A 22,013-nucleotide genomic window follows, 5' to 3' on the forward strand; every position below is an offset into this window, starting at 1 on the left:
GCTCCCCTGCTCTTCCTTCTCTCTTCTCTAGTCACCGATTTACTGTCGAAATTGGTCAACCTCGCTGCCGCCTACCACTCGCCGTTCTCCCTTCCGGCCACAGCGCCGACCCCCCCCAGCCTCGTCCACCCCAACAGCCTCCAGTGCCACTGCTCTGCCACCTGATGATGGAATTCCGTCCGCACCAGCCGCTTCAAGTGTCATTGCTCCAAACCACTACCAAGAATATTCTTTTTGAAGATCAAGATTGGACTCTCCTTTCGGAGCTCCATCTTGCAAGGGCATGGTAGAGATAAAGATAAATATAGTGATAGATATAAAGATAATGATAAATATAAAAATAGTTAGTGATTGAATTAGAGATAGACTCAACACCTCATCAATAATAATCAGGGCAACGAAGCAAACGAAGAAGCTGAAGAAGTGGATTTCCACGCTTCTGCTTCTGGGCATGGAAGTCGCCGGCGAGAATCCGTTCCCCAGATACAGCAACAGCCTCTTTGACCGATCGGAAAGGCCGGGATGTGTCGACCTCTGACCGGCTAGACCGATGCGGAGACGAGCGATCTTCCATCGGATACCTCCGAATTTATGATAGAGGTGGTATTGCAGATACCCCCTCCGTCCTTATCTTACGTTTTCATGCTTAGCCTTTACCTTTCCGTCGTGTTTCCCCCAAAATGGGCAGGATAGGGCCTCTCCTCCAGGTGTCTCGTCGGCCACAATCGATCGTGCATCCGGAGAAACAACCAGACAGACGAGATAGAAAGAGGCCTCGACTATCAACATTTCTCATGATTTCAATTTTCATTTAGTGCGAAACGAGGAAGCCCATGCACGAGTCCGTCTGAATTTCTATGGCGTCGACTGCATTTTGACATAAGGTTGCGGATGTGAGCAACACTTTCACTTGGCATCAAGTTTTTGGAGAAGATGTGATGGCTGCCTGCTGGGCGGCAGATTCCTCTCTTAATGGGCATTTTCCTAAAGAGGCACACGCAGGTCGCCTGGTTTGTTGGTGAAGACTGGCATTAGAAATGTGAAAAAATTAAAATGACAACTGGTTTCACCCTTATCTTTCAAATAGAAACCTGCAAACTGAGATTTGAAGGGGAAGTGGTGAGGCCTAACACCTGATGTAGGGGAGAGATTGGCTTCTCGATCTCGGTTAAACCATTATAGATTCTATTAAATTACAATTTATAACTTTGCTGATTAAAATTCATAAATTAAAAACTCGACAACAGAAGTAGTACGAGTCCAGGACAATTCGCCGGACCTAATCCATAAAGGCTGGTTATTTGCTCTATAGAAAAACATCCTTGTTCTATTGAATAGAATTTCTGAAAATACCTCTCTCGTACATCAAACGTAAACAACCCCACGTACAGCTATCTTGAAGATACTATTCGGTCGATTCAACTGATGTACCGACGAAGAGTATCTCCGTTTACACTGTACCGGAAACAAAACTTTCTTCTTCTCCTTCTGAACGTGCACTTGACCCATTTCCAGCCTCCTTCCGTACAGAAACCGAAAATCTGAAACCGACTCGGATTCTTGAGCCATTAGATGAAGACGAATGACCATAAAGCCAGCGAGTAGCATGACTACAACTATTCTTTATTTCCTGGTCGGCTGATCTGCTTCAGTTGAATAACTTTGACGACGGGAAAGAAGAACATCGCCTGTGTTGTCCTTGTATTAATGGCGGAAAGAGACAAGATTAGCATCTAGGGGGGGGGGGGGGCGCATGATGGCTACATCCCGGAAGCTGGCTGGAGCGACAGTTCTAGAATGTGGCCCATGTTGCCAAATGCAGGCGTTGCACTTTCTGAATCAAGCAGGTTTGTACTGTTTTCTGTTAGAATTATGAATGGTGGGTCCTGGGAGGAAGGATCCTACAGAGGTCACAAAAGAGAATTCAGTGCAGAGAGAACATGGAAGACTGATCAAAGACGTCCGAGCCACTCACACAGACCCATCATATTCCTTTCCAGACTCCAGATGCCTTATCTGATCAAGATCAATCAGCTTTCTCATTCAAAGCCAGATGCAACTTTGAGCCAGGCTTTTGTCTGCCTCTTAGTTTTACGTCGCCATTAGGTTGGAATTCGATCTGAACCACTACCATCACCTTCCCATGTTTATGTACCTATCAGCACAGGCTCTGCCTCAGTAGCAAGTTTCAGAACCCTCCTTTCTAACTCTTCTTCTTCTTCTTCTTTTTTATCTCAAAGAAGAAGCTAAAGAGAAGAGCAAGAAAAGGGTGAGAGAAGAGATGAGACCGCAGCCGTCTCACCAATGGATTCGAGATACAGGTTAAAGTAGCTTCTGCTTCTTGTCCATGCACAGAACATTTCTAGGCAGCCTGTCGGCTGGAAACTCGGTGGGCATATTAATCGAGTTGAATCGGGTTATAGGTTGCATCTAGACTCTAGAGTCAGGAATCTGAAAGTATGTGGCTATTTGAGGCTTTAAAAGCTTGCCAACCAAAGTAACTCACTGAGTCGACCGAATCTGAAGCTTGGCTGTGGTGTCGAAGCTTTCTGGTCTTCCAGTTTTCAGAGAGAGGTGAGAAAAATCATACAGTGGGGAGCAGACAAGGTATGAGTGAAAGAAAGCAGCTTGTCGTAGGGACCAAAAGAAAACTTATCACTAATTGCCCGTAATTCTGTAGTTTCGTCTCACATAATGAAATCACAGATATGCCGCAGCTCAGCTCTTCCCGGCCTTTTTCTTCTATTTGTCTGCAAATTAAAGGTTTCAAAACCAGTTGATCATCTAGTCCAACACGGTTGTATTCTGATTTGCCGATCCAGGTCGTTCTTTCCTTCTTTTCTTTTTTGCTTCGTAAACCTCTTCCCAGGGAGTTTCTGAGAAAATTCTGATCTTGCGAATTAGCTTAATATATCTATAACTTGATAATTAATGTATTCGATTTACCAGTTTTAGTTCCTTGTTCTTTGCTTTCTCTAAACTCAACCTGTAGTTTTTGGCCGTTAATTTCGAGCTTGGTTGATGTCTTCTGTTTTCAGGTGTTAGAAAGCACTAATGGTGGCTTTGGTGGCCTACTCCGCATGGGTCTATCCCTTTAAGATTGCCTTCATGAACTCTGCTCCGCAAGGAGGCCTTTTCATCACAGACAGCATCCTCGATCTCTTCTTCATCGTCGATATCCAATAGGTTACGGAACAGAAAGAGAGAGTGTTCATATTAAACTTGACTGGAATCAAAGAATCATTTGAAAGGGTTACTCTCATTAAATGGTACAAATAATATGTCATTGGATACATGCATTCATTGATTAATGTCTTTCGGTGTTATAAAATACATCTAAAAAATATATTTGGTTACGAATAGTATAATTACCCATGTACTAAACATTTGAATTATCAAGCAATTGAACCAAGAATTCCTTTTATCTTTTGTTCTTTCTTTTGAGTTTCTTGCCCACTTTTGCTTCCATCAGATAACAGATATTTGAATAACTACTTGAGTAAAAAAAGCCCCAAGATTTTTTTGGGTGTTAGTGATTTATCTCAGGTACCTGTCGACCTGGTTCATCATGGACATAGGCTTCCTCCATGCCATTTGAGGGACTGAGCTACCTGGTAACAGGGAAGAATAAATCAGGCATCTCTTACACTTAGTGGGTATGATTCGACTTTGGCTTCTGAGAAAGTTCAAACAGCTCTTCACAAGGCGATTATCATCCTTACTTTTGATTAAGAGAAGCAGAAGAAACACAAGATCTAAACTTTACGGGGTTCTTTTTATTGCAGACTTGAAAAAGATATCAGAATCAGCTACTTCTGGACCAGATTTATTCGACTTCTTGCCGTAAGTAACAAACTTGCTGTGTTCTTACGTAATAAGGGAATACAGTGAAAAGAGAATTAAGAGTACTCAACCATGAAACTGAAACTGAAACTGATGCAGGTAACGTTGTTTTTGGTACACTATGCTGGTTGCTCATGTTACTTGCTTGCCGATCGGTACCCACTGATAGGATTATACAGATCAAATTATATCTAGGGAGCAAAATTAAATACACAGATTTAACGTGGTTCACCCAAATCGGGCTATGTCTACAGCTGCTGATGATAATTCTTTAATAAGGAATATCGTTCAATGTTTACAATTTCTTATCCATACAATCCATACATTAATCTACCACTGCAGATAAATAAATACAGATCTGTAAAAGAAGGAACAATGTAACCTGTATGAATACCTGAGACTCGCCGACGCCCAAATAGCACCGGTCAGAAACAACACGAAACAAACAGCACACGGTCAGTAATAAAACAAACCAGTCAACGCCTCTGCGGAGGCGTTCCTTCTTCCTCTCCTTCGCTCTCTCCCTCTACACTGAGGATACAACGCCCTTCTTCCTTCTCTGGTCTCTCTCACTCTACACTGAGGATAGAAACATCCAACGAGAGGAATCACGCAACGCCGGAGCAGCACAACGACGGCAAGCAGAGAGTATTTCTGCAGCAACGTCTGCAAGAAAGGAAGTGATTTCTCACTGTATCGGTCGTACAAACTCGAAGCACGAAACTTTCTCACTCTCTCTGAAAAATAAACCTTCAAAGAGCTTCAACGGAAAAATCCCAACATTTCTATTTCTCTGGTTTTCTCGCACTGTCGAAAATCACACGGTGATTTCAAATCGTCGGGAGGAAGAGGAAAATAAAAGCTAAGTTAAGTATTTAATGAGGTTGAGTGTTCCACACTCCAACCTCATAAAGAAACAAAAAATTCCCTATATGTCCCTTGACTTTTCAAACATGGGGATTCCCTAACAATCTCCCACTTGAAGACTGATATCAATTTGTCTTCACACATATCAATGCAGCAGCTTTATCTAGGTCTCTTCATTCTTGCAGACCAACTGAAGCTGAACATAGCTTCAATTTATCAATAGTCACCGGCTTTGTTAGCATGTCCGCAGGATTCCTATTACCTTGGATCTTCTTCAGCGTTAGCACCTCATCCTCTAGCAAAGATCTGATGAAATGATAACGAAGACCAATGTGCTTGGTTCTAGAATGAAATGCAGAATTCTTTGCCAGATGTATCGCACTCTGACTGTCACTGTGCAAGGCATTCATCCTTTGCTCGAAACCAAGCTCGGTTAACAATCCTTGAAGCCATATCATCTCTTTACTGGCTTCTGTTATAGCTATATATTCAGCTTCAGTGGTGGATAATGCAACAATCTTCTGTATCTGCGACATCCAACTGACAGCTGTTGTACCCACGGTAAAGACATAACCAGTGGTGCTTCTCTGGTGATCAACTTCTCCTGCAAAATCTGCATCTGTGTACCCTTGCACTTGCAATTCACCTTTGCCAAAATGCAAACACTTATCTGTGGTGCCACGCAGATATCTCAAGATCCACTTTACTGCCTTCCAGTGGGTCTCACCTGGGTTTGACATAAATCTGCTAACGGCTCCCACTTCATGACCAATATCTGGTCTCGTACAGACCATTGCATACATCAAACTTCCAATGGCTGAGGCATATGGAACTTTATCCATGAGCTCTCTCTCTTCTTCCGTGTGAGGAGACTGATCCTTGGATAGACATAAGTGTTTGTCCGAGGGTGTGCCAACTGGCTTGGCATTGCTCATGTTGAATCTCTGCAAAACACGAGTAATGTACTCTGCTTGAGATAACTGCAATACTCCACTTTGCTTATCTCTTGTGATTTGCATTCCGAGAATCTTCTTAGCTGGACCCAAATCCTTCATGTCAAATTCTTTTGACAATTGCCGCTTCAAGTTTCTGATCTCATCCATATCTGACCCAGCTACTAACATGTCATCGACATAAAGTAGCAAATGATATAACTGGATGTGTACCTTTTGAAGTAGCAACAGTGATCGGCATTGCACTTCTGGAAACTTTCCTTATGCATGAAACTATCAAACTTCCTGTACCATTGTCTTGGAGCCTGTTACAAACCATACAGGCTCTTTTGGAGTTTGCACACCATATTCTCTTTCTTCTTTTCTGAGAAACCTTCTGGTTGATGCATATATAACTCCTCATCCAAGTCTCCGTGAAGAAATGCAGTTTTCACATCTAACTGCTCTAGATAGAGATCTTCAATGGCAACAATGCTCAACACTGTTCTGATAGTGGTGAGCTTCACAACGGGAGAAAAGATGTCAGTGTAATCGATTCCTTCCTTCTATTGGAATCCTTTGACAACCAATCGGGCTTTGTATCTCTTAGAGCCATCATGCTCCTCTTTCACCCGATACACCCATTTGTTATGGAGTGCCTTCTTCCCTATGGGTAACTCAACTAGTTCCCATGTCTGGTTTGAGATTAGAGAATTCATCTCATCTTTCATAGCAAGATCTCACTTGCTAGCATCTTCAGTCTGACATGCCTCTTCATAGCATTCAGGCTCTCCTCCATCAGTCAACAGTAGATAATTGATGTATCTTCTGTTAGGCACATGAGGTCGAGAAGATCTTCTCAATATCGGAGCTGGAACAGGGGACTGTGATATGTCGGGCTAGTGTGCACTACTCTGTTCAACAGATTCCTCTGTCTGAGGGCTTGCTACAGAGTCATCTGGGACATCATCCACATCTGCATATACTGGCTCACTCTCTAGTGAGTTACTGTCATCTGCAGTGTGTCTGTCCTTGTACATACCCTTTCACTGAAAATCACATCCCTGCTACGGATCACCTTTTTGTTTTCATCATCCCATATGCGACATCCAAATTCATCCTCGCCATAACCGAGGAAGGTACATTTCTTGGATTTGGGATCAAGCTTATTCCTGCCTTGATCACTGATATGCACATACGCCATACAACCGAAAACTTTAAGGTGTGAGAGTCTTACTTCTTTTCCGCTCCATACCTCTTCTGGTATTCTGTATTCCAGTGGAACTGATGGACCTCGGTTGATCAAATAAGTTGATGTGTTGACTGCTTCTGCCCAGAAGTGCTTTGGTAGGCCTGACTGCATACGCATACTTCTGGCTCTCTCAGTCAAAGTTCTGTTCATACGCTCAGCTACACCATTGTGTAGAGGCGTACCTGGCACGGTTCTCTCCATGCGGATCCCATTATCATAACAGAACTTCTTGAATCTAGTGTCTTCATATTCACCACCATTATCAGTTCTCAGCTTTTTGATCTTAAGTCTTGTTTCATTTTCAACCATGGTTTTCCATCTTCTGAAAGTATCAAACACTTCAGACTTGTGACTTAGGAAGTAAACCCATACCTTCCGTGAATGATCATCGATGAATGTCACAAAGTAGTGTTTTCCACCAATGGATGAAACAGTTGTTGGCCCCCAGACATCAGAATGGACGAGCTCTAACCTTTCCTTCTTCGGAGCTCTGCCATGTGTCTGAAAGCTAACTCTCTTCTGTTTTCCAAGTATGCAATCCTCGCACATATCAATTTCTACTGACTGTAGCTCTGATAATTTTCCCATCGAATGCATAATCTTCATTCCTTTCTCACTCATGTGGCCCAGTCTCTGGTGCCACAGGTTGGAACCTTGGTTGCTTGTTGCAGCAGCAATGGTACAACATGCTTGTGCTGTCATGTAGAGAGTACCACTCTTCTTTCCTCGTGCAACCACCAATGCACCCTTCGCAATCTTCCAATCATACCATGGAAGGTTGTGGTGTAGCCTTCACTGGCTAGCTGCCCTACTGAGATTAAGTTCTTTCTCAGGTCAGGAATGTGCCTGACATTTTTCAGCTCCCATACAGACCCATTCAATTGGATCTTCACTACACCTTTGCCTACTATATCACACGGTTGATCATCACCAAGATATACCTTACCAAGGTTCTTGGACTCATATTTCTCAAAGAGCTCTTTCTGCAAGGTAGCATGGAACGATGCTCCAGAGTCTAATACCCAAGACTCCTCCTTGCTTTCCAGAGAGCATATCAATGCAGCATCATTCCCTGAGGAGGAAGCAACATTTGCTTCTACCTTCACCTCCTGATCCTTCAGTGCACTATTACATTGACTTTTATAATGCCCGTTTTTCCCGCAGTTCCAACACTTGACATTTGAGTTCTGAGATCTATTTGGGTTCTTGGATTGAGACCTTCTATTCTGAGGTCTGTTTGGGTTTCTTGATTGAGACCTTCTATATTGAGAAGTGCCTCGATGAGTTGACCTTCCTGGTCTATTTTCTCTAGTTCTTCCTCTTGCCTCTATAGACAATGTTGAAGAAATCGTCCCTTCACCCGACGATTTTCTTCTGATCTCTTCACTGAGAACTAGATCACGTACATCATTGAATTTTAACTTGTTGCTTCCTGATGAGCTGCTCACTGCTGTAACAGTGGCATTCCAGCTCTCTGGCAAAGAAGACAAAAGTATCAATGCTTGTACTTCATCGTCGAATTCAATTTCGACTGAACTCCATTGGGATGTAATGATATTGAGTTCGTTTATATGTTGAGCTACTGATGCTCCTTCTGTCATCCGCAAATTGAACAGTCGCCTCATCAAATGCACCTTATTTGAGGCTGACGGCTTCTCGTACATATTTGCGAGAGCCTTCATGAGACCCGCTGTGGTCTTCTCTTTTGCTATGTTAAATGCAACATTGCGGGATAATGACAGTCGGATGAATCCAAGGGCTTTCCTATCAAGGAGGTTCCACTCTTCATCCTTCATACTGTCTGGCTTGACTCCATCAAGCGGTATGTATAAATTTTTCTGATAGAGATAATCCTCTATCTGCATTTTCCAGAAACTAAAATCCGACCCATTGAACTTTTCAATTTTTAACTTCCCTTCATCTGCAGCCATTGCTCCCACTCAAATTTGACTTTCTGTATAACCTAGCTCTGATACCAATTTGATAGGATTATACAGATCAAATTATATCTAGGGAGCAAAATTAAATACACAGATTTAACGTGGTTCACCCAAATCGGGCTACGTCCACAGCTGCTGATGATAATTCTTTAATAGGGAATATCGTTCAATGTTTACAATTTCCTATCCATACAATCCATACATTAATCTACCACTGCAGATAAATAAATACAGATCTGTAAAAGAAGGAACAATGTAACCTGTATGAATACCTGAGACTCGCTGACGCCCAAATAGCACCGGTCAGAAACAACACGAAACAAACAGCACACGGTCAGTAATAAAACAAACAAGTCAACGCCTCTGCGGAGGCGTTCCTTCTTCCTCTCCTTCGCTCTCTCCCTCTACACTGAGGATACAACGCCCTTCTTCCTTCTCTGGTCTCTCTCACTCTACACTGAGGATAGAAATGTCCAACGAGAGGAATCACACAACGCCGGAGCAGCACAACGATGGCAAGCAGAGAGTATTTCTGCAGCAATGTCTCGGCAAGAAAGGAAGTGATTTCTCACTGTATCGGTCGTACAAACTCGAAGCACGAAGCTTTCTCACTCTCTCTGAAAAATAAACCTTCAAAGAGCTTCAACGGAAAAATCCCAACATTTCTGTTTCTCTGGTTTTCTCGCACTGTCGAAAATCACACGGTGATTTCAAATCGTCGGGAGGAAGAGGAAAATAAAATCTAAGTTAAGTATTTAATGAGGTTGAGTGTTCCACACTCCAACCTCATAAAGAAACAAAAAATTCCCTATATGTCCCTTGACTTTTCAAACATGGGGATTCCCTAACACCCACAACAAGGGAGGACATGGATTGGCGCTGTAATTCCAAATTTTCGTGAAGCCAACCTATGGGTTCGTTACCTTTTAGCTCTTTATTGGGCGATCACGACCATGACCACAGTTGGTTATGGTGATCTTTATGCTGTCAACAACAGAGAAATGATATTCAACATAATCTATATGTTGTTCAATCTCGGCCTGCAACCCGAAGTCATTTTAACAAAAGTACTCTTTAGTTTAGGCCCTGTTAGTGGTCAGCGAATTTCACTTACGCTAGGTAAAAGGAGCCAAAAGTCGTTGGTGCCCAACGTAAGTGCAGGGGGAAAGTAAAATGCAAATGTATTTTACTTTCCCCCGTTTTAAGCATAATGGGAGGGAAAGTGAATTCAGAGGGGTCGAGCTCTGGATTCACTTTTCGTCCATCAATTACATCGGGCTTGGGCTGTCAGGAAGGAAGGCTCTGTCAAACGAAGGTTTTGGAGAAATTTTTTTTCTCTTGCTCGCTCGCGACCTTCGGCGATTTCAATCACCCTTTGCGTGACCTGTCTCCGACGCTTGACTCCCTTCCTCTCACCGTCCCCAGCACCGACGACTTTCGGCGACATCTCTCCCTTCTCTGCAACCTCTCTGGCTCCTCCCTCGCTCGCGACCATCAATGATTTCAATCGCCCCCTCTGCGACCTCTCCCTGGTGCTTGACTCTCTTCCTTTCGCTGTCCCCAGCACCGATGATTGTCAGTGACTTCCCATCTCTGCAACCTCTCCGGCTCCATTCGGAAGAAAGTAGGGTAAAAATTTCTTCCTGTTCATCAATGGTTAATTGGTCTTGTAGGTCTTTGTTTAGAGCATTAGCTATTAAAAATCATTATTAGTATTTAATAAAAAGTAATATATTTTACATAGTTAAACGTGTATGAGGCTATGTTTTTGATTTGCAATAACTTGGTCCTCGTCCATGGTTGGCTTGAGTGAACGGGGAATAAGGAATTTCGTTATGGTAACTTTTGTTTACTATATAAGTACTAATGCTTCTTTTACAATGAAAATGAGTGTGCTTGTGGTGGAGAACATTGTGAAGATAACAATGAAAGTGAAAATGAAGACAGTGATAATAGTGATGATGTTGAGGATACTCAAAGAGGTACTCAGAGGGAATCCGCAATATAATCTACAAGAGCATCATATTATCAAAATGTTTTAACAATTCAAATGTGGCGAAATTATTGACTATTATGTACAATCCGCAGTACAATCTGCAAGAGCATCAAATGTAATTTTTTATATTAAAAAGGTGATTGAGTTATATTTGTATTATTTTTATTTTTATTATTACGATGTTTGTGTAGTACGATATTTGTATAATTATTTCATATTTAGATATTAAAAAATTAAAATTTGATTACAATTTTAATGATATAAAAGTAAGCATTTGTTTAATTATTATATTTAATATATTTTATTTATTAACTAATATTAATTTAATTTTCTGAAAGTCAGATATATCGAAATATTTTATTTAATAAATAATCTATCTACACTTTACACCACACTTTTCATTGTACACACTAACACAAAAGAGTACTTTATACTGTATTTTATATTGTGCACACTAACACAAACAAATACTTTATACTGCACTTTTCATTGCGTACACTAACACAAACAAATACTTTACACTGCACTTTTCATTGCACACACTAATACAAACAAGTACTTTACTTCACTTTCCCTTCCACTTTCCCCCCTGACTTACAAAACACTTAACCCCCCTCCCCCCCTTTCTGGAAAGGATTCCATTATCGTATGTTTTGCATTTCAGAGGAACAGCATATAGGCGGCTTCAAACTTTGTGTGCAGAAACCATCTACCAGCAAGGCTAAAAGAACAGATACCGGCTTACATGTGCTTAAGATTCAGAGCAGAGAGCTTAAACCAACAAGAAATAATGGAACAGTTACCAAAATCAATCTGTAAAAGCATTTGCCAGCATTTATTCTTACCAACTGTGCAGCAGGTTTACCTGTTTAAAGGCGTCTCAAAAGAATTGCTGCTGCTCCTAGTGAGGAAGCTCTTTCTTTTCTTTTCTTTTTACTTTTTCTTTTTTTGTGAATCGTGCTCTGTTATGAGTTTTTTTATTAAGAAGGTTTCGATCAGGTGACAGAGATGAACGCAGAGTATATTCCTCCCAGAGAAGATGTTATCATGCAAAGCGAAGCACCTGACGATGTTTATATTATAGTCTCAGGGGAAGTGGAGATCATTGTGTGTGATATGGAGGGAGAAAGTTTTGGGAACAGTAATAAGCAGGGACATCTTTGGAGAGATCAGTGCTCTCTGCTGTAAACCTCAGAGCTTTACTTATCGTACCAAGAATTTGTCTCAATTACTGAGGTTAAAGCAGGCGACTCTTTTAGAGGCAATGCACAGCCATCAAATGCACACCCATCACTGTGACAACATTGTAATTCTCAATAATTTTCTTCAGGTGATGAAAGTATTTTTTCTGTCAATTACTGTATGGATTTGGATAGCCTAGACCAAGTAGTGCTGGCTCTGCAGCATTACAAAGAGCTCAAGAATCTATACATTGAGGATCTTCTTGGGGAGAATGGAGTAAGTGAGAGCATCCCTCAAAACCAATTGACTGCTGCTACTACTGAAATAGTGTTTTTCTGGAGGAGCTGCTCGTGGCTGGGTTTGATCCTGATGTTGGTGACTCCAAAGGAAGAACTCCACTGGTATGCTACATTCATCTAGGGTGCTACTGGCTTGTCTGATCAATGGCTTTTAAGTAAAAGAAAAGGAACCACTGAAGTAAAAAGACAATTTTTAAATTCAAATTCGCTCTCTCTGTCCTTTTGTATGCTTCCAACTTCCAAAAAGTTTTTCTTTATATTGAAATCTTTTTGTCTCTTCAGCACATTGCAGCGTCAAACGGGTCCGAAGAATGTGTGTGGATTCTGCTCAAGCATGGATGTAACATAAACATACAAGGTCAGCAGCTTAATCTGCGGCAAATCCTTCCCTTTGTCCTCTCTGTTTCAATGGTTTCAATTCTTCTCAAGCTTGGATGTAGCATAAACATACAAGGTCAGCAGCTTAATCTGCGGCAAATCCTTCCCTTTGTCCTCTCTGTTTCAATGGTTTCAATTCTTCCCTTCGGCCCTACAGACTGCGCTGGCTGAAAACCATTTAGACATGGTGAACTTGTTGATCATCAATGGTGCCAAAGCAGAAGAAACAGTTCCGAACGAAGTCCTCGAAGAAATTATGCAAAAGCAAGATATGGGTCATCATATACCCGTTTTGGAAACAAACAGAGAGCCCCGACGGATGCATAAACGTGGCAGAGTTTGTCAGCGGATCAGTGTTTACAGGGGCCATACTCTGTTGAGGGATTCCAATTCGGAAGCAGGAAAACTGATTAGGATGCCAAGTTCCATGGAAGAGCTCCAGACGGTTGCAGGTTCTTTTCATAAGCTAATGAGATACTTAACAAGAATATGAAGATATGGAAGACACCCAAACCCGTATATAATCAGTAAGTCAATTGTTTACAGTATTTTTGCTGTAATATCCGGTGAAGATACGAAGAGACATGTGAACAAACAGATAAATAAAACTAGGGAAGAGAACTTCAAACGCGCCGACGTCTCTTGCCATTATCTTCTGTAAATACCTCCCACTTGTCGTGATTAAGTTCACTGAGATCATCAAGCTCAGCTATAGCAAGTAAATACTGTGTAAGCCTCAACAGCTCCTGATCGCCTCCTCTGTTCAAATGAGCCTTTCGAAAAGGTCTAATGATTAGTCCATTTTGTGGATTCATTACAAAGTTCCTCTTCAGATCATCAAACATTATGGTGTTTCTGTTATTGTAAAACTGCAAAGAGATGGAAATCATCGGTCAGACCTGTACAAGCAAGAACAGATTAAAAAATCAGAACATTCATCTCATAAATGAACCTCAGGAAATTGATCCCAGATCAAACCCAGTGGCTTGCACTCAAATGTCCGGCCTGAATGCGATTGAACTGATATCATTGCCAGGTGGTCTAGTAGTGCTGTTATTTTGTAGTTTGGATTGTTGAGAACACCGAGCTGCCCCATCTTCAGTTCAACCCACTTCATACTAAAAACAAATAAAAAAAGCATATTTTGCAATTTCATTGATTTCGAATGACAACAATCCGACTAATAATACACTACTGAAAAGGGGGAAATAATTTTTTTTGCATCAGATCTTGACCTGGTAGCGGACCATATAATAATATCGTACTTGGCATAAGCGGCAGTCAGGAATTCATGAAGATCTGCACATGAAACCAGTTTCATGACCATTTTACCTTCCTACAGATCCAGAGATGTTGAAAACCAGATAAATAGAGAGCACTAACCTAATACTTACACGGCCTCATAAGCTCAAGTGGGTTTTCAGCAGCAGAACGATGATCAAATAATGTATAATCAATGTCCAAAACAAGCAGCTTCTTCCCTTCACGGCAAGGGTGAAGAAGTTTGGTCTATCACAAGCAAGAACGATACATCAGATACAATGCTTCTTTTTTTTTTTTTTTTGAGAGGGGTGTGGCACGATTCAAACTCGTGACCTGACGCACCTAATGTAAGAAGAATACCACTAGACCAAAACAATGCTAATCATCAAATAATCTACAATCACTAAAGATGACAGTTTTAGATATGGATAGGACATGCTCCGTAAACCCCCTGATTCAGCTGAGATGAAATCATGACAGTGAAGCAAGAGAATCATGATACTCAAGAAAGCGAATGGTAAATTGAAGCAATTTGGATCTTAGTAGATGATGGAACAAGAAAAAGAGGGAAAAAAAACAGGCCTCTGGCTGAACAAGAAGACATGTTTTCAGTTGTTACTGCAGAGCAACAGACTCTAGTCATGTTGTGGATGGGTAAAAAAGAGGATTGAAGAGGGCTGCCATGGCAAACTTCAGGCAAAATTTGTACTTAAAAACAACTAGGAAAATGATGGTTGTTGCGATAGTTAGATTATCCAAGAACAAGACTCTAGATAGGTCAGTCTCTTTGTGGCAAGGAATAAAAAAATAAATAAAAAAACACATGATCAAGGGCCGGCCCTGGATGTAGGTACACTCTAGACCCTTCAATGTTTAGGCTCACATTTTCAGGGCATAGAAAACTTCACTACTACATATAATTTCTCAGAATACACCTTTATGAAGTATTGGTGTACAAAATTATCAGTTTTCTATGTTACTCTCCCTGTATTGTCTTCATTTGGATGGCCGCAGATCGCCATAAGACATTCTGAGAAGTTTACATTGTCAATTTAGATAATCTTTCCACTTGATGGAATGAGATATAATCATGCGGGAGAAAATATTTAGTTGCACTACGATTTTTAGCTTGACCAGAGCAGTAAATTGCACTCTATCATAATTTAGGAAAAAACAGAATATTTCACCTTATACTGCCTGACACGACGCCGAAGTTTTTGCTTGTTGACATTATTATCTTTAATGTCCACAACTTCATCTTCCCCCAGTTCAAAGTCATCGATGATTTCTGGAGCATCAACAGGCTCCACAATAATATCATCTTCCACAGTACTAGAAAATCAGTGTTAGGGTGTTGCATGGTCGGAGATATTCATCCAAATTCAATACATAAAAATATGTAATTGGCAACAGGGTCTACATATGCAAGAACATGACTAAGAGCATACACCACAGAAACATTGAGAAAATGTTGTTAACCCATTTATAAGGATCCAACAAATTAAAGTACTTTAAGCCATCCTGTCCCCTTCTTTTTAATAATTTACACAAAATAGGCAATTAGATGCAGTATTTTATCCTATCAGCACTAGGAAAAGAACTTCAGCTTCCTCAACATGCAACCATGGGAGTGGAAGCACAAAAGGAATTTCAGCTATAGCTTGGATCCTTCAACAAATAACTGCTAAGAAATTAAAAAATTATCAAAAAAAATTTTGTGGGAGGTCCCACCATGAGATCAGATTGCAGATACTGTCTGTGTTACACTCGGTATGGCAATATTTGTTATTTCTTGGAAGAGGATGATGTGCAGTTTGCAAGACAAAAGGAAGAAATTGTTCATTTTTCCTACAGAAAAGGCATCTCAGCTGCGACCTTAGTTCAAATTAACATAACAATAGCTGATGAGTAAAATGGCAATTTGCAGACAGATCTAGCTTTATAAACTACATATAAATTCAGGATGATTGACCTTTTCTCAGTGGAGGGGGAAAAAAAGAAGCTTTCCACTTTTATTAAAGAGAGGGTACTTTGCTTAACACAACAATATCTCTTCTAGTGGCTTGGGCCTAGGGCTCAGTGGTCACATGGAGGGGGGAGGCTTGCAGGGATTCAAGTGTGAGGTCTTCAGTTTAAGTCTCACCGGGGAGCAAGGAGGGTGAACATTCAAAAAAAAAAAGATGTTGTTATATAAGTCCCTAGAAGAGGGGCTGTAGATTTTACTATTAACATTATACTCATTTTCAATTCCAGTTATGTATTCTCTCTCTGAATACACTAAACTTAGGGACAGTCATGAATTCGTCATCTAAAAACCAATTGAAACAACTCAACAGGCTTGACCATTAGTTCTCCACCATCATAAATAGTGGATTAGGAGACAAAAATGAAACCCTAGTCATATAAGGACTCAAATAAAAATTATGGAACAACCTTCGTCATTAAATACTAGCACTTATCAATGGTGATGCCAGGCTCTCATGTTGATACAATGTGAGAGTGCATGTAATAGCAAGTTGAACTAACCAATAGTTATCTAATAGTAAATACAATCGCCTATCAGATATCCAAGAATAAATTCAATATTGGTAATTTGGGTACTAAATAATTACTTTAATTCGATTAATGGGCATCATCGCCATGAGGTGCACCTCAACATAAGATTGCTCACTTTCTTAGCAGTCTCATATAATGTTATCAAAGGTATTTAAATAATAACTTGAGCAAGATTTTCATAGAAAGGTGGTAAAAGGTCCATCAGAAAAAAAAATAAAAAAATCTCGGTAGATATCGCCTATGTATGTGTTTAGCCTTACACCAGTCATCTTGGAGGAAGGTAAATATGTTTTGTTAACTATTGTCTGCTTTTCACTCCTGAAATGCGAGGTTTATGACAACTTCATTACACCCTGACCATAAGAGCCATTAAACAATAGACCTTCAGATGTCTTTTCGAGGTAGAAAACGTTGTCTTCGCGTAATAAGCACTGCCCAGAAGTAGAATGGGTAATTTAGCCAATACTTTAGGCAAAGGTAGTTTAATAGATCTGAGTTCGGCATGATTAAAATACGAATTTACTCTTGCCAAAAAAAATTTTGCACTGTCTTATGAAGTCGTCTCAATTCAACCAACCGCCTATTTTCAGTTAGTCTCTATAGGCTTTCTCAGTACGAAATACGAAAGAAAAAGGGTGTCTTTTTCAATGCTTCTCTCATAGGAAAGAAGAAAACAGAGTGCAAAACATAATCATAACACAAACAGGCAGAAGCAGAACAATAAAGATAACCGTACGGAGAAAAAAGGTTTTCTAGAGTTACCCAATCATGGTCATCTTTATAGAAGGTTTGAGCTGAAGCTGCGAGAGAAGAACCGTATCATCGTTAAGCTTTGAACCCAGCTTCGGATAGAGAAGCTTTTGACGTTTTGGGAGAACGTTAGTTACTTCGCAGATTCGGAGTTTGAGCTCCCCTACCGTATCGACGCCGCAGACTCTCACGGTGTACTCCTTTCCGCTCCATTTGACTGTCAGAGTCAGCTCTTCCACTCCCCCTTCAACGAAATTAAGAGAAGAAGCCATCTCCGCAAAATTTCACCCCCTTTTTCCTGCGCAGGACTTCATACAGCATCCTGACAAATAAAAGGTCCAAGAGCCATGGCAAAGGTCAGTGGGTAGAATCTGTTTGATCGTCGAGAATCCAATGCTTGGGGGGGGGGACCCTACGGCGTGTGACGACTGCTGACTTTGCAGGCCTTCTGGATATTTCGGAATTTATGATATTTAAAAGAAAAATAAAATATATAATAACAAATAAAAACAAAATAAATTAATAATCAATCTTTATGCTCTTATTTAATTTTCCATCTCAAGAATAGGCAAATGCTTTTTTTTAATATAATTTTTTAATGAATTTTTAACTTGTTAGCTTATTAGTTTCCTAGATATTTGTCTGAATTTTTCTAATATTTTTAGTAATTATTAATATAAAATTCATACCATCACCACTACTATTGCTTCTGGTTTTACCATTCTCCATACTAGAAATTGGTTTCATCAATTTGTACATTTCATTATTGTTTCAATCTCAGTGCAACTGTGATGAGCAGCATTGACAGATCTGGTCTTTCTTGGCAGCAACATTGGGAGTTCGTTCTCTTGCGGATTACGATGGGCTCTTAGTCCTGAGCAAGACCTTCTCCGGCTATCTTATCTTCTCCTATTCAAATCACACTGACCTTGCATTTTTCAATATGAATGCAAGACACCAGCAAGAAAAAGAAAACAAAGAGTAAAGGGATTATATGATTGACTATTGTTTTTCATGATTGATAGAGGGCTTACCTGCAAATAGGTTGTTCATTGGGGTCGGAGCCTCCAGATCGCTTGCTGTTGGTTTCTGCCATCATTGGAGCTTCCAGATCTCTTGCTTTTGGTTTCTGCCCAATATTTCTACCCTTTTGTAGGCAGCTGTGGTGTACCAGAGTCGAAGGCCATACGGCCATACCACGCGCAAACCAGCAAGATCGTTTATAGATGTTCCCTTGATGCACTGGACATGCAGCAGCTATTCGAGCCTCGCAAGAATCTCGGAACCGGCTGTTTCAGGTTGTTCCTAACTGCATCTAGACAATATCTGCCCTCTGTTCCAGTCTGCCGTCCAAGTTCATCCGCCAGCGAAAAAATCCAGTAGTCGGTAACGCTCCGGCCTCTTAAGGCCACGTTCTTTGATTTTTCTTCCAGCCAACATCCGCCGTTCTTAGGGTATTAGTTAGGGCTTCTATCCGTTCGTCCCACGGAAAGCTCTTCTTCCACTGCTCCTTCTCCTGCCTTTCGTTATTTCTACTGTCGCTAATAGTTTGCGAAACAGCTTCGCAGTAGTCGATTTAGGGAAGCATCTGTTATTGGATTAGATGGATCTTTCCCGTCCGCAGTCCAACCTCTTGTTAGGTTTACATGCACATTCTAATGCGAATTCAAGTCCCAGCCGTCATTGCGCATCTAATTCCAATGATTCGATATTGCTACAGATAGATTCCAGCTTCAGGGATTCACCCGGCACTGTTCGATCCGTGCCGCTGCAATTGCTTGAGCAACAGCCCGAGAATTCTCGAGAAGAGTCCCATGCGGACGAGTCTGAAGAACGAGTCGAGGAAGAATTCAGTATTCTGGGATATCCGATGTGTTCGAAACGGCGTCGGGACAATGACTCGTCTTCCTCCTCATCGAATCCTCCAAAGACGGTGGTCCAGGATTCGATGGTCATAGAGGCTCGCCTTGCTGCTGTTAAAGCGTGGGCCGATCAGCCTCTCTCAGCTGCCGATCCTGAGATTCATGAGATAATGGATAAGGAAAAAGAGAGACAATTTAAAGGAATCGAGCTCATTGCATCCGAAAATTTTGTCTGCCGCGCCGTTCTTGAAGCGCTGGGTAGCCATTTAACCAACAAGTACTCAGAGGGAATGCCTGGTGCTAGATACTATGGTGGCAACCATTATATCGACCAAATAGAGCTGCTTTGCTGTGCAAGATGAAATCAGGTCCTTGTCCACCTTGTTTTTTGGTTGGGGTGGGGTGGGTGGAAGTAGTACTGTCAGAAATGTAAAAGGGTATTTTGAGCTTTTTTGTGGGGGGGAAAGAATGATAAATGGTTGTTAGTGACATTTTGCTTGTTCTTGTCAAAAAGATGGTCCACCATTTTGTTGTTTCTTTCTGTTGGTAGGGGAGAGCCATCATTGCATGTTGTATTTCTGTATGCATGCCTTAAAAGATCAAAACAGGAGGCATTTTTTTTGTGGATATGCTTGTAAAAATCACAGATGTGGATAGGAAGGAAGAGGAGAGCTAGTACAGAAGCTGCAGGGTAAATGAGATGGAAAAAACAAGATCTTGCTGCAGCTCTCTTTCTCATTGTCTTAAAAAATTGCACTGTAAGTGCCGAGCTCTGTGTTCAGATCTGTTGGGCTCAGGGGCAAGAAGTGGGAATAAGATGCAGAAGTTTTTTGAGTTGCCATAGAGATGGTTATCAAGAGCTTTTGGGTCTATATTCAGTGTTGCCAGGAAGACTGGAGTTGGTTAGTTGGGGACTCCAAGCTGAACTGTGTTTATGCAAGTGAAACATCCGTTAAGGCTCTAGAGAAAAAGGGGTCATTGGTGAAAGAAGCTGGTGTTGGGTATTTTGGGTTCATAGTTTAGTTTTGGTAGTTATGTTAAATGATTGGGTATTTTGGGTTCATGGTCTGGTTTGAGGATCGGATAAATTTTGCTGTCTTTCCGTCACTACAAGGTGGACCGCACAATAACCACACAGCAGCTCTAGCAATTGCATTTAAGCAGGTTGCTAGCCCTGAATATAAAGCTTACATTCAACAAGTAAAGAAAAATGCTCAGGCCTTGGCATCTGTGCTCTTGAGGAGAAAGTGCAGATTGGTTACAGGTGGAACAGACAATCATCTGTTACTCTGGGATCTAACAACTCTAGGTTTAACAGGTAATTTACATTTTTTGTTTTATTGCTTTCTAGGTTCTGTTGTTCTTTGTGGAGGAGAGTTTTTGAAGTGGTGCTTGATATGTAGTTTCTAATGCTTTTTTATGTGTAAGTGTTTCTTGTTTGTATCACTGATTTTCCATTGTTATACAGGTAAAAATTTTGAGAAAAATATGTGAAATGTGCTACATTACTCTCAATAAAAGTGCAATATTTGGTGATAATGGTGCCATTTCTCCTGGAGGTGTGAGAATAGGTAATGTAATTTGCTTGTGCATCAATTTTTTTTTTTTTTTTTGACAATGCCTTTCAGACGATTTTGTGCTAATTCATTTTGTGATTTTCAGGGACCCCTGCTATGACCTCGAGAGGTTGTGTAGAAGCAGATTTTGAGACAATAGCTGATTTCCTTCTTAGAGCAGCACAAATTGCATCTGGCGTCCAGAGGGAACATGGGAAGTTGCAAAAAGATTTTATCAAGGGGGTTCAGAACAACATCCTGTTAAGGCTTTTGCCTCCCAATTTGCCATGCCTGCTCTGGACGCTTGAGATTCTTTAATGTTGGTTTCTGACTATCAACTTGTGAATTCTAACTCTGTTTTCTGCTTTCGGTGTTAAAAAAAAAAAAAAAAACCTCTGTAAATTGCAGAAGATGAAACAAATTTGCAGCCTGGTCAGAATACTTCAATTGCTTGAATCATGTAGCAGATTGCTGGGTTTCCTGCCCGCTTAAATTACATAATTATGCAATTTCTTCATTTTGGACATATCATCATCTTGATACTGTAAATTGTAAATGATCGTTATTATTTTGTTCTGATATCAATATAATTACATTTTTTGGGGACTTTTGGATACAATCTTTTCTAAAACAGCCGGGAAGTGAAATCTCTTACACCAATACGAATGGCAGCCTTGTTTTCTTCATTCTGCAATCAGCCAGGGGACGGCTTCATCTCCGGCGACACTCGGAATGTTTTCCGGGCAACATCTTTGCGTGTTAAGGCTTTGCAGTGCTTTATAGGGTGATGCAGGCTGGCCGACCACCAACACCATTGTTGAAGTGTTCGATGTTCATCTGCAAATAGATGGGTTGGATTAAGAGCATCTAGCTGTCATTTGAGAGGAAGAGAGCTGGAAGATGATGGGTTCCAATAAAAGCAGTCGGTCCCCGTCTCAACCCCCCATCAAAATGCGATGGGTCTTTCTCCCCCCACGGAGTTGCTCTTTAATGGCCTCCAACATTCCTATAATAGTATTTTTGGACCATTCATCTGCTTCGGAGTTGGACTCACCCACTATCTCTGAACTGTTCCAATGCGGCTAGTGTCATTTTCTCTAAAGATTCCGTTTCTGGTTATCTGTAGCCCTCTCCCCGACCTCGACTCTGTTTTACGGCATGTTATCATCTGATATCTCAACTTGCAGAAAATTGTGTGGCTCAGGACTCATGAACGGACAGCTCTGAGTGATGACTGATCGGTGAAGTGAGGACCCGTACTGGTATCAAAACAGCCGGGAATTTGCTTTTCTGGGGTGTAAATCGTTATTGATCTATTCTGAAACGTGTTCTGAACA

The 22,013-nt window shown here is 41.0% G+C and overlaps 3 protein-coding genes and 1 pseudogene across 4 annotated transcripts; 3 read left to right on the plus strand and 1 right to left on the minus strand.

The window, feature by feature from the left end:
• The first annotated feature begins 1,797 nt into the window (after positions 1–1,797).
• On the plus strand, positions 1,798–12,860 carry LOC137958701 (potassium channel AKT2-like; annotated as a pseudogene).
• Positions 12,861–13,185: 325 nt separating this feature from the next.
• LOC137960550 (ubiquitin-like domain-containing CTD phosphatase) lies at positions 13,186–18,375 on the minus strand. Its single transcript, XM_068808200.1, has 7 exons — positions 18,293–18,375; positions 17,271–17,580; positions 15,140–15,284; positions 14,084–14,198; positions 13,925–13,988; positions 13,642–13,807; positions 13,186–13,558 (listed from the first exon to the last, which is right to left on the minus strand). Exons 2-7 carry the CDS (start codon positions 17,528–17,530, stop codon positions 13,313–13,315), a joined length of 996 nt encoding a protein of 331 aa, XP_068664301.1. The 5' UTR covers positions 17,531–17,580; positions 18,293–18,375; the 3' UTR covers positions 13,186–13,312.
• Positions 18,376–18,689: 314 nt separating this feature from the next.
• On the plus strand, positions 18,690–21,963 carry LOC137960551 (serine hydroxymethyltransferase 7-like). 2 transcript variants are annotated; one of them, XM_068808202.1, is made up of 4 exons: positions 18,690–20,438; positions 20,589–20,691; positions 20,783–20,995; positions 21,311–21,963. In XM_068808202.1, the coding sequence occupies exon 1, from the start codon at positions 18,862–18,864 to the stop codon at positions 19,480–19,482; it is 621 nt and encodes a 206-aa protein (XP_068664303.1). In that variant the 5' UTR covers positions 18,690–18,861; the 3' UTR covers positions 19,483–20,438; positions 20,589–20,691; positions 20,783–20,995; positions 21,311–21,963. The 2 variants fall into 2 exon arrangements, with proteins under 2 accessions (XP_068664303.1, XP_068664302.1); XM_068808201.1 differs by having other exon boundaries at positions 20,783–21,963.
• On the plus strand, positions 20,183–20,994 carry LOC137958703 (serine hydroxymethyltransferase 7-like). Its single transcript, XM_068805796.1, has 4 exons — positions 20,183–20,384; positions 20,472–20,476; positions 20,589–20,691; positions 20,783–20,994. Exons 1-4 carry the CDS (start codon positions 20,183–20,185, stop codon positions 20,992–20,994), a joined length of 522 nt encoding a protein of 173 aa, XP_068661897.1.
• Positions 21,964–22,013: the final 50 nt, after the last annotated feature.

The sequence above is a fragment of the Aristolochia californica genome, unplaced genomic scaffold (genome assembly GCF_029961685.1).
Source record: "Aristolochia californica isolate CCGP_79_NKW_82.1479 unplaced genomic scaffold, dmAriCali1.0.hap1 SCAF_3, whole genome shotgun sequence".
Classification (NCBI taxonomy): Eukaryota; Viridiplantae; Streptophyta; class Magnoliopsida; order Piperales; family Aristolochiaceae; genus Aristolochia; species Aristolochia californica.

Bases quoted from the DNA above. Each gene is read 5' to 3' on its own strand.
- LOC137960550 (XM_068808200.1), bottom strand. From the start codon at position 17,530: ATGGCTTCTTCTCTTAATTTCGTTGAAGGGGGAGTGGAAGAGCTGACT. The intron at 13,808-13,924 runs GTCAAGATCTGA...ATTTGTTTTTAG, and splicing joins ATTATATGGTCCGCTACCAG to TATGAAGTGGGTTGAACTGA. The intron at 13,559-13,641 runs GTTCATTTATGA...ATCTCTTTGCAG, and splicing joins TCTGGGATCAATTTCCTGAG to TTTTACAATAACAGAAACAC.
- LOC137960551 (XM_068808201.1), top strand. From the start codon at position 18,862: ATGGATCTTTCCCGTCCGCAGTCCAACCTCTTGTTAGGTTTACATGCA.
- LOC137958703 (XM_068805796.1), top strand. From the start codon at position 20,183: ATGGTCTGGTTTGAGGATCGGATAAATTTTGCTGTCTTTCCGTCACTA. The intron at 20,692-20,782 runs GTAATGTAATTT...TGTGATTTTCAG, and splicing joins TCCTGGAGGTGTGAGAATAG to GGACCCCTGCTATGACCTCG.